We start from the raw sequence: 12,969 nt of genomic DNA, 5'->3' as shown, positions 1-12,969 counted from the left end.
GCAATGCTATAGAGAAATTCATTCAATATCGGTTTGCAATACCGAAAATGTTAAGCGTGTGTTTGGAACAGCTTTTGCGAGCAAATTCTCGCGTCTGTGTTTTTCACCGCAAAATCCGAAGCTCCAATAGGTAGCATCTGCGTAGCTGTTGTAACCCTATGCAATAAATAACAATTTAAGAGTATTTTAAAGGAGGAAGATGCATAGTATCTACAAGAGCATATAGAATTTTTGCTTTTAATTCTAAATTATTTCTTCCCCTTAAAAATTATTTTTCAAGTGTGTTTGGTTTTGTGGTATGATTGATAATATCACGATTAGCCATAATGATTTTACAAAAGTTATAAAGCGCAGATTTTCACAAAATCATAGTAAATCATAGTGATTCTATTTAGGGATGGGAATAACTTAGGCCGTCTGTCAAGACCTATGGTCTGACCTACTTATGATCTGACCTATTTAATAAAAAATACTAGGTTCAAGCTATTTTTAAAGACTATTATTTATTTAAATAGGTCAGACTCAGGCTTATAAAAAAGCCTATTAAGTTTGACAGGCTGACTTATATATATTTTATTATTTATTAATGTTATTTTTTATTATTATATTAATAATATTATTTCCTATTTTAAATTCTATCAATTAGACAATCACTCAGTAGTCATTCAATATTCGGTAACTGTTCCATATTTAGTAGTCGTTCCATATTTGTTTGAGAGGTAACAATGGGTGCATTTGTTTCAGAAAAGAAAAAAAATTATTCTTTGAAACCAAAAATTATGTTTTAGGATTTAAAGAATGTTTGCTTTAGATTTTTTTTTAAAATTATTGTTAGAAAAATTATTTTTTATTTAATATATATAGATATGTACATTGATATTGATATGTGGAGAGCATCATGTGTGGTATGAGTAGTGCATTTAAATATTTTAATATGAATAAGGCTTTTAAATAGGCTTTCAGGCCAGACTTTTAAAAAGACCAGACCAAACCGGAAAAAAAAGCCTATGATAGACCGTAGGACAGACTTAAGCCTAAAAATTTAATCGTAGGTCAGGCTCAGGCATTTCAAAGTCTGGTCTGGTCTCACCTATTCCCACCCCTAATTCTATTCAACATGTTATTTTAAGAGGTTTGAGATCAGATTTTGGATCATATTACTCAAGTTAAGTTGTTTTTCTCTAATTTGCTAAAAAACCAAAGCAACTTATTTAAGTTTCTATTTTTCCTAGCTCAGTTATGTTTTCTTCAACAATTATGTTTTCTTCAACAATTAGCATATTTTCTCACTAAAATCTAATGAACATAGAGTTTTACTACTCCGGTTGGATTATACTATGTGAGTTGTTTAATTGTAATTATTGTAGTTTGACAAGATCAAGTCCACCAAAATTCAATTTATAATTTATTGTAATTTTTTGTTATCCAATCTACTAGTTGAGGGCGTCGGGGATGGGGTGAGAGAGTTTCAACCCAACTACTTAAATTGACTTACCTCACCTCTATTTTAGATGGATTGGTGGGACGATTTGACCCTCTTTATCACCACTAATTCCACTAATAAATTTTCTCCCTTTTATGTTCTAAAAACCCTCTAAAATTTCAAATTTACCCTTTTGAATTGACCAATTCAAATGAGATTTATTCTGGTAGACCGATCCAAACATTACATAAATACAAACATAATAATAATTTTGAAAAACTTCATCTCCTCAACAAGCAAACTCAAAACCCTCGAAATATAATCCATTTTTCATCAAAAATTTGCTTTTCAATACACAATGATATCATCCATCGACAATTTCTATACTATTTTCACAAATTTGTGTTTCACAAAATTTGTGTTTCAATACATAATTCTATCAAGGACGGGTCCAATACCCCATTAGTTGTTTAATGGCGACAATACAGTAAGTAGAGATGGACAAAATTTGGTTCATAACGAAAATTAAATAAACTGAGTTGAACTAGTTTTCAGCTATTAAGAACCAATCTTATTTGGTTATGGTTCAATTTGTATCAAATATATGGTATAAGCTTAATTCAGTGGTGAACGGAAGCTTCCCTGTAGAAATATGTGGTATAAGCTTACTTTGTAGTATTTCACTATTCAAAAGCTCATATATAATTATGGTAATAGGGCAAATTAGTGGTTTAAGGTTAGTTTAGTATTTCACCATTTAGAGCTCATATATTCAATTTGTATCAAATATGTGGTATAAGCTTAATTCAGTGGTGAACGGAAGCTTCGTAGAAAACTGTAGAAATATGTGGTATAAACTTACTTTGTAGTATTTCACTATTCAAAAGCTTATATATTCATGGTAATAGGGCAAATTAGTGGTTTAAGGTTAGTTTAGTATTTCACCATTTAGAGCTCATATATTCAATTTGTATCAAATATGTGGTATAAGTTTAATTCAGTGGTGAACGGAAGCTTCGTAGAAAACTGTAGAAATATGTGGTATAAGCTTACTTTGTAGTATTTCACTATTCAAAAGCTCATATATTCATGGTAATAGGGCAAATTAGTGGTTTAAGGTTAATTTAGTATTTCACCATTTAGAGCTCATATATTCATGGAAATGGTAGAAGTTTGTAGGGATGGAGGTAGAAAGAGTATTGAATTTGATGAGAGAGATGATTGAATGTGAGGAGAGAAATATTTGGATAATTAAATTTAAGTTCTATTTTTTAAAAATTTGTTCGGTTAATAAATTGTTTTAATAAAAATAATTTGATATTGTCATTGAAGTTGGAATGGATTTGTTGAATTTGTGTAGGGATTATAAATTTTTATGTTTTATATATAAACTAATTTGTTTGTCGTTTACGATGTAAATTCTAAGTCATATACACTTCAAAATTGCTAATATGGTAGTGTTATTTAAGAAATAATCTCATTCAAATTGGTAGACTAGTAAACTCATCGAAATTTGTTTAGAGATTTTCTAAATCACATACTTATCTAAATTGACTAATCTAATAGGTTTTTTATATTAATTTTTTTTGATTGGCTAATCCATAATGTATATATAACTTAGAAAATTTCTAAAATTAGGATTTGTAAAACGAGCGAAATGTGATATTTTGGAGGTTGTAATGATAGAAAACCAAATATTATAAAAGGATTTTGAGAGTTTGGGGTTTTAGTTTTTTTTAACAAAATGCATAAATGAGGAAGATAGACAATCTGAATACTATGTAAGTATCCTTGCATTGGTCGATCCTAATAAATCGCCTAAGGATCACTCAATCCAAATATTAAAATTGAAAATTTGGGGACCTCAAAGAATATAGGGAAGAGGTGTGCAAAATATATAGTTAATTGAACCATATTGATAAATTGAATTGCATTGCATCGAAAAAAACCAAACCAATTAAATGGTTTATAAATTGAACCACATATTTAAAACAATCAAGCTAACCAAAGTTAATTAAAAAACTAGTTTAACAATTAAAATTTTTTTTTGAAAAAAATCAAAAAACATTTAAATCATTTTTTCTTTGAAAATTTTTTAGAAAATATTTTTCTCGTAAAATATTTTTGAAAAATAATCAAAAAAAATTTCTTGAAAATTTTGTATATCTATTTTTTTTGAAAAATAATTAAAAAATTTTATCTCGAGAAATTTTTTACATCTATTTTTCTTAAAAAAATTGATATTTTCTTTTCGAAATAATTTCAAAATTTTTTTTTCGAAGAACTAGTGCGAAATCTAATTTAAGTAAAAACTTGTTCAAAATATTATATTTGTTTATATTTATAAATTAGTTTTAAACCGATTCAAAAACTACATTAAACTCTATTTTTACACCATGAACACCCATAGGAAGTAGAAACTTTCTTCTACCAAACTCACCATGATTGCAAAGATGCACTAAATTGCCAATAAATATCAAATTTCAAATACTTTTAAGGGTTAAATATGTTTCTACTCCTTAAAATTTCAACATTTTCATTTAGTCTCCGTGAAAAAAAAATATATATTTTTAGTTTCTACAAAATTATCCGATAAATAATTTTAGTTTCTGCTAAAATAAAATATATTTAATTGTCTTTCAATTTTTAAAATTTTGAATAATTTTTTAGAAGCATGTTTAGAACTTTTAAAAAAAATTCTCCACAAATATTTAGAGTTATTTGAAATGAATAAAATATAACTTTTTAGATGTAAAAAATTCAAAATGAAAATAATGAAACTATGGACCTAAAAATGGAATTTAAAACTTATTTTTTGTGGACAATTTTTTTATAATGTTATAAATATATTTTTTGAAAAATCATTCAAAAATATATATTAATTTAACAATTTGACTAAAAGTACATACATAATTATTATTTTATGGATTAAAAAATTATTTTTTACCGGAACATATATTAAAATGTTAAAATTTGACATGGATAAAAATATATTTAACTTTACTTTTAATCAATGAGAAAATTAAAAGAAAAAGGGTGAGAAGATTAAAAAAAAAAAACGGCGCCGTTTTGTATGTTCGGAACAGCAAAGATGAAATCCCTCCTATTCGAGACTGAACTGAAACATTCATTCATATTTTCCATGGCGTTGTTTTGTGATTCAATGTTGAATCTCTTTGAATAGTGTGTCCAATTGAGCACAATCCTACTATCTGAAATTTGGTAAGTCAATCTCTCTTCACTCTTACTTCTATTACTCATTACTCATTTACAAATGCACCATTTTCTGATTACTAGATTCATTCATAGAACCCTAAATTCCAGTGTTATTTCCCAACATGCTTTTTCTCTATTCTTCAACTATCGTTATTTCTCTGTTGAGTCTGTTCCCAATACAAATAACCATAAAGGTGACACCTTTACGTTATCAACCCTCGTAAATTCATGTGGGTTATCCCCAGAAACAGCCCTTAAACTCTCCAAAAGGTTGCAAATCAAAAACCCTAATTCCCCAAATGATGTTACTCAACTTCTCAAAACCTATGGCTTCTCTGATTCACAGTTATGTAGTTATGTCAAAAAACACCCTTTGGTTCTTTTATCAGATCCTAAAAAGACCCTTTTGCCCAAACTCAAGTTTTTTCATTCCATTGGGGTTTCTACCACTGATCTCCCCAAAATCCTCATTGGGAACACTTCCTTTTTGTCAAAAAGCTTGGAGAAAACCCTTATCCCTCGTTATGAAATCATTCGAAGCCTAGTTCGGAATGATGAAGAGGTAGTTTCAACTTTGAAGCATGGTTCATGGAACCTTCATTGTGTTTGGGTTGTAAATGATGCAGTTCAAAACATTGAGGTTTTGAAGCAACTTGGTGTTCCTCAAGGTTCCATTTCCCTTTTGGTATCTAATTTTCCAAGTGTAGCATTCGCCAAGCATAGCAAATTTGTTGAGGCTGTTAATTCAGTGAAGGAAATGGGGTTTGATCCTTTGAAGTCGAAATTTGTTTTGGCAGTTCAAGTCATTGCAAAGATGGACAAAGAAACTTGGGAATCAAGATTTAAGATTTTCGAGAAGTTTGGCTGCTCGAGAGATATATGTCTTTCGGCTTTCCAGAAAGAACCTCAGTATATGATGATTTCAGAAAAGAAGCTTATGAAAACACTGAACTTCTTGGTGAAAGATGTGGGCTTTAAACCAGAAGACATTATGAGAAGGCCTGGGATTCTGAACCGAAACTTGGAGAAGACAATTATACCTAGATGGGCTGTTCTTCAAATTTTGAAGTCAAAGGGTTTGATAAAGAGTGGCTTTTTCATTGGTAGTGCTATTGCGATTAGTGAGAAAACATTTTTGGATAAATATGTAACCCGATTTCAAAAAGACGCCCCTCTGTTGTTGGATGCATATAAAGGTCACAAGTTAGATTGATCATCTGGGTATACTCTAAACTTTGAAGCTTTTAATTGGTTATACTTGATTCCAGAAGTTGACTACTCATTTTTTTATGATTTTCATATATGGCTTATGATGGTTTTTGTTACTTTGTTTTAGCATTAAATCATAAATATTTGGATTTGAACCTCCCTTGATACTCAATCTTTATTTGGTGTTAGATTGTCATCTTATTCATTTGTTAAACAAGGTCCTTTAGTCTTTCAGTTATGAGGATATTTATACATAGTTGAGAGTACACTAACCTTAATTCTTATATCTCTTATGTTTTTGGGTACTATCTCTCATGTTATGTCACTTACTGTTAAATTTCAAAGTCAATGAGCTGAATAATGAAATATTTGAAAAGTTTCAAAGTCAATTTCAAAGTAAGAGGTGGAATAGACCAGAATTGGAAAATTATTGTTTAATGAAAACCATTACAGTGGAAGATAATGAGTAAATCATGTCTGCCGTCATTGAGTTCATATTAGTAGAAAAATAAAATGGTGTCTCTAGTTGTTATTTGAGATTGTAATGTTGCTGGTGCTGCAGCTTTTTCTTACAATTTATGATAACTGGCATCAGGGTGACGATGAATAGTTTTTTGTGTAATGTGTGGCTCTGAAATGTGTGATGGAACTGGTACGAGAGATAGAAGTTAGTAAATTTGGTTAGTAATAATATATAAGAATGTGATGGTGTTGAAGGTGGCGAAGGATTGCATTTGATCCTAGTGTAATTTAATGGTTCAGTTTTATTTTGATTTATATTTTGGGGCTGATGTTAAGGCCATGTATGATGTATGTACTGATAAGTATTTTGATTGGTATTTGGTTCAAATAAAATTCTTTTTGAAAATTTGAATTGCTCTTTTTTAATGCTATGTGGCAGATATTTCAATTAAAGGCCTTTTTGCCTTTTGTCTATTTTGTGAAGTATACCTCAAACTCAGTAATTGCTCATGATTTGAATTTAATATGAGATCATTTGTAAGTTGTAACTTGACCAAATGATGTCCTTAATGCTTGGTCATAAGATGCCTCTTGACTTGGTTAGATGATGCTCCATTTCTTTGATGAGAAGTTGCCTCCAACATTTGAATAGATGATTGGTTATTATTCGAGATGATCATCTTTTTGTTATGACCTGGTGCAATTCTGTGTTGAACTAGATATTTTTTATGCTCAAACTAGCATGAGACCTGTGCGAATTTGATACATGTTTTGTGAATAAAACGATTATTAAATATTAGTACATGAACAAGGGAGTCATAAGGTAATTTGGACGAGGACCACATATATTAGAGTGTCATGAGTTCAACTCTATCCTTTAACAAAAAACTAACAATTAACTACTAACATAGATATTTCGAAATGAAAAATTATATCAACAATTATAATGTTATTTTAAATAATTGGCTGAATTCAATAATTATATTTTTTTTTACGTGTTTTGCATAAATATTAAAATGAATTGTAAATGTATATTGTTAGCATCATATAAACATAAAATCAAAACACGATATTACAAAGTTGAAGTTTATATAATCAAACTCTTATGTAATAAATACAAAAGTTATGTTAAATTTAAAAGGAAGTTAATTAAAAATATATAAATAGTTGAAGTTATGATAGATAATAAATGATAAAAAAAAAAAATTACTAAACGAAATTATATTCATTGAATTAAATATCGATGCAATACAAATTCAAATTTGTTAAAAATATAAAGGATGATTTTGCGAACAAATTTACAAGTACAAAACATGTCTACGAATATGACAAAAAATTTTGAAAGGAATATTTGTGCCTTTTGATATGTATCGTTGCCAGCGCTAAAATCATTGATTGAAATATGTAATGGATCAAAATTATTTTGTCAATGTGAACTAAAAAGAACATCGTACCAAAATGAAAAGAAAAAAAACACTACACTAAGAAGAAAAAACGAAAAGTCGTCGCATTCAAATGACAAAATCACAAACAAAAAAATTAAATTTGTGTAGAAATCACTTACAAATGCATCAAACAAAGTGATTTCATATTCATTACAAACAAACAAAGTGATTTCTTATTCATTAAAAAAAAAACATGAACCAAAGTATTCTGGTTTACTATCACAAATATAAAATTTCCACCATTCAATTTTTATTTTTGTGATTATATTTGGTTCATGTTTTATATGTTCTTGTATATTCTACAAAACTCCCCTGTAAAATTTAAAAATGAATAACAAAATTAATTATTCAATAAATTATCAATCCTTAACTAATTGGGATATGATGTTGTGTATTTAGATACAATAACCTCGAAGTACACTATACACCCAATTTGGTATTAGTCTGTCAATGGAGTGAGTAGTACCACCAGAAAAAGTGAAAAATTAAATTTATTAATTAAAGACTAACAATTGTGTATGATTTTTTTGCAGTTAATATAATATAATTGTTCTTATTTTTATATAGATGATATTACAAAGAAACAATTTCTTTTTTAAAAAATTAATGACAAACTGTTGTCTTATTTATGATTTTAATAATAAACTATAATTATTTTTAATTTTATTTAGAAAATATAAAAAATATTAAATATTTGTCATTTGGCATGTGTTTTTTTTTTATATTTATCAGTGATAAATATTTATCATGTATTTTTTATGTATTAATAATAAATATTTATCTTATATTTTAAAAAAAATGATTAATGACAAATACATATTTCTTTTTTTTATGTATCAATAAAAAATATTTGATCTGTAATTATTTTATATTTATCAATGATAAATATTTGTTCTATGTTTTTTAGTATTTATCATTGAGAAATATTTGTTTCATTTTCTTATGGTGATAAATATTTGTCCTTTGTTTTCTTATATTTATCAGTGAAGAATATTTATTCCAAATTGTTTTTATGTATCAATGACATAAAAGAAATTCAATTTTTTATTTTTTTTATGTTTATTAGTGACAAATATGTACAATGTATTTTTTATCTATTAATGACAAATATTTGTCTCGTATTTAGTTTATATGTATAAGTGATAAATATTTATCTTATACTTTTTCTTATATTTATCAATGACAAATATGTGTTCTATATATTTTTATGTATCAATAACATGTATTTGTCATGTATACTTTTAAATTAGTCATTGATAAATATTTATTTCGTGTTTTTTTATATGTATCAATCATAAATATTTATCTCGTATTTTTATTTATTTATCAGTGACAAATATGTATCCCGTATTTTTAATGTATCAATGACTAATATATGCCTAGTATTTTTTTTAAATTTATCAGTTATAAGTATTTATCCCATTTTTTTTATATTTATCAATGATAAATATTTATCGTGCATTTTTTATTTATTTATTAGTGACAAATATGTGTCTCATATTTTTTATATGTATCAATGACAAATATTTGTCTCGTATTTTTTTATACTTATCCCACATTTTTTTTATATTTATCAGTGACAGACATTTGACCCATATTTTTTTTTTATAAATTTATTATTATCAAATTGATAAATATTTGTCTCGTGTATAAATTGTACGCTCTAATGAATTTTTTAGATACCAGTTTCCAGAAATACATGAAACGTGAGAAATTGAAGTGTTAAAAAATTGTTATTAGTGTATTAAAATTGTTCTTTTTTCTATATCAACTGTATTAAAAAAATATTTATTTTAATTAATTATGTAGTTATATAAATATTTGTACCGTGTATAAATTTTACGCTTCAATAACTTTTTAATATTAAATTGTACGCTTCAATAACTTTTTTAATATTAATTTTTAGGAAAACAAAGTAAAAATGTGAAGTGTGAAAAATTATTGTTGTTACTTTTATACTAATAATATTAAAATATTATTATATATATATATACCAAATAGGTAGATTTATAAAATTTGTCTTGTGTATACTTTTTATTATAATTATTCTTATTTTTTGGAAGAGATGTACAAAAATATACTATTTTTTGTATTTATAGATGGTGTGACAAACACAACATGAAAACATGAAAATTTATAAACAAAATTTTAAATTTAAATTTGGATAACTGATGTCCAACCTAACAAAAATATACAATAATATCTCGTGTATGAGTTGTACTCTTCAATGATTTCTTTAATGTTTAATTTTAAGAAAAATGTTATGTAGTATGAAAAAATTATAGTTAGTGCATTATATTTGTTCTTGTTTTTATGTCAGTGATATTAAATATTTTCAATTTTAACAAATTAGGTAGATATACAAACATTTGTTGAGTGTATGATTTTTATAATAAATTATAATTATATAACTATTTTTATTTTTATTTTGAAGATATCAATAAAATAAGAAATTCAAGTAATTAATTAGCGACAAACATTTGACTTATGTACAAATTGGTGTGAAAAATTTATTTATATATATTTTTTTATAGATATTTTTTATCTTAGAAAATATGGTAAATCCCATTATAATTAACTTATATAACTACAAGTCCAAACCTAACTAACAATATCGACATTTGTCAGTTGAACTAGTACTTATAGTTGTTAGTCTATTATAATTGTTTCTTTTTTTATTTAAAAATTATATTTTATTAATTGAATAGACATACAAACATTTGTCTCATATATGATATTTATAATAAATTATAATTAGTATATTATTGTTATTCTAATTCTTTAAAAGATAAACAAAAATTAATTAATTGATCGGTGATAAAATTTGATTCGTGTATGAGTTATACACTCCAACAATTTTTTTTAGTATATAACTCATAACTAATATTTGTCGTGTTTATAATTTTTACCGTAATAAAGTATATCATAAATTAATTTTTTTGGTATAAAACAACATCATCTTTTTTGTTGTGTTAGTACATTGATATTTTCAAGTCTCATTGATATTTTAGAGTCTCAATTTGATGGACATATGACTTTATTAAAGTGTGAAACTTTGTAGAAACATGTGCAAAAAGAAAGAATTCAATGGATAATATAATTTCCAAATATGTCCTTAATAAAGATAGTGTGTCATATTGTAGACATATTTTTTTTATAATTATTTTTATAGTATTCATCATTTAGTTATAACTTTTTTAAATAAGAATTTGAAAACTAAAGTTTTAAATTGAAAATTAATTTAAATAATTTATCATGAAAAATACCATTTTAAGTATTTCATCTATTAACTATAAAAAAATTTATAATGATATTTCATAAATTAAAACTACTCTCAAGTACTTAGTGAGGAGACTCAATTCTATGTCACCACACTTGAGTATTTCATCCATTTCTTCTTGAGACTGTTAGCATTTCATTGTCTAGCTATTCATTGACCCATATGTATTGTGGCAATCTTTTTGTTTTCTAGGGGGAACTTCATTGCTAAATGAGGTGAAGACACAATGACTTCAAGTGCGTTGAGGAATGACCTCCAAGGATAAGGAATGACCTTTCAACTACTAACAGTTTGTTGGAACTGATTTTTTGTCTACGTCTGTTGTTAAAGTCATAAGGATTTTGATAAATCCCAAAACCTCTGCACTATCTCCAGATAATCGCACCAAGGTATCGTTGTTGGGCTTGAGAATTGAGGTTAGTAAGCTAGATGTTTGTAAACTTCATTGAATATGATGCAGTTGGTCTACCTTGGTTGACCAAGCTCCTCTTCACATTGCAATTTTCCATTTCCACCAAGATGACCACTGGGTCGTCCCACTGTTTGTCTATATCTCTGTAACACTTAAATGAAGGCGTATATTGACAATGATGCTTGTAAATGTATTTTTCTAGCACCATTGATAGGTCCCCCTCCATTGATAGATCTCCCTTGGTTGAAGGGTCGACCTTTTACCTATCTTATTGTCTCTGTTGTGCCTTTTCTCAGGGCTAATGGATTTTTTGCGAGGATTGGGTAATTTGGAGCTCCTCTTTCGAGGTTGGGACCTTGCCAAGTGTTTAGATAAGTCCTTGCTTTGCACGTACTTTTGTAGATGGCCCTCATGTATTAGCTTTTCGATTTAGATCTTTAATCCTTGGCAATTTTCAGTGGAATGTCCGTGTATTATGTGGTGTTTGTAGTATACTTTTATGTCTACCTTAAGTTTTGACTCCCTTTGCCGAGGTAAAGTGATTAAGTGGAGTCATATGCATCTCAATAGATCCTTTTGGGCTTTTAAGTCAATGGAGTGAAGCGGGTGAAGTACTATTTCCTTCTATCTTTTCCTTGGTCATTTCTTCCTCCACCTCCACCTCGATCACTATGAAAGGACCTTTTGTAATCTTTTATTTTTTTTGTCATAGCTACTTGTTCCATAGCTATGTACTCGCTTTCTTTTTGAGCCTATCAAGTATCTCATAAAGTTTTTGTGCTAACGAAACAAAAAACAATTTGTGCAAAGCTACAACAAGGTTCAAATTCTTGATTTGAGATGTCTCATAATTGAAGCAATCTATGAACGAGCTGAAACAATTATCTGGTTTTCTGATGGAAACCAACTAAACACATTGAGTTCCTTTGGTTTATCTAACTTGTGGTAAATCTGAATACGAATGTTTTTGCTAAATGTTTCCAAGATTTGATAAAAAATTTGGGGAGGTGGGAGAACCACTAGAGGGCAACTCTTTTCAGGGTGCATGAGAAGAGTATATGTTTTAGCAAGTCAAATGCTCGCTAAATTTTATCTCATATTGAAAGAAATCAAATGCTCATATGAGTCCATCTTTTTTTCCCGGAGTTGAAAGAAATCAAGTGATCATATGGGTCCACCTTCCCATTGTATTCAACCATAGTTGAGAGGTTTAATCGCTTGGATATTGGTTCTTTATTGATTTCGTTTGTAAAGTGGAGTTGTACATCCTCCTTCAGCTTTTTCTTCTTATGAGCACCTTAGGAAGAAACTTCACTTATTAACTTTGAGCTGGCGACATTATCGTAGTCGTCATCCTTCATTGATGAAGTTTTTTCGTTGTCTTCGAGTTTCCTCAATCAACATTACCTTCTTTTTGAGTCTCTTAATTTGGGCCTTTATCTCGTCCATGGCGTCTTTTGACATTTTCTTGTTTTTCCTACGTTGCTGAGATGAAGATATGCCACGTTGCATGGATCTCTCA

General features: G+C 27.7%; 1 protein-coding gene across 2 annotated transcripts; it reads left to right on the top strand.

Annotated features, from left to right (window-relative positions):
* The first annotated feature begins 4,488 nt into the window (after positions 1–4,488).
* Positions 4,489–6,981, top strand: LOC101488741 (transcription termination factor MTERF15, mitochondrial-like). Of its 2 annotated transcripts, none has more exons than XM_027331117.2 (2): positions 4,489–5,860; positions 6,444–6,981. In XM_027331117.2, exon 1 carries the CDS (start codon positions 4,698–4,700, stop codon positions 5,850–5,852), a length of 1,155 nt encoding a protein of 384 aa, XP_027186918.1. In that variant the 5' UTR covers positions 4,489–4,697; the 3' UTR covers positions 5,853–5,860; positions 6,444–6,981. The 2 variants fall into 2 exon arrangements, with proteins under 2 accessions (XP_027186918.1, XP_004516317.1); XM_004516260.4 differs by having other exon boundaries at positions 6,411–6,981.
* Positions 6,982–12,969: the final 5,988 nt, after the last annotated feature.

This window comes from Cicer arietinum, chromosome 5, assembly GCF_000331145.2.
Source record: "Cicer arietinum cultivar CDC Frontier isolate Library 1 chromosome 5, Cicar.CDCFrontier_v2.0, whole genome shotgun sequence".
Lineage (NCBI taxonomy): Eukaryota > Viridiplantae > Streptophyta > Magnoliopsida > Fabales > Fabaceae > Cicer > Cicer arietinum.
Note: the sequence above shows the minus strand (reverse complement) of the source record. Positions and strands in the feature narration are given on the sequence as shown.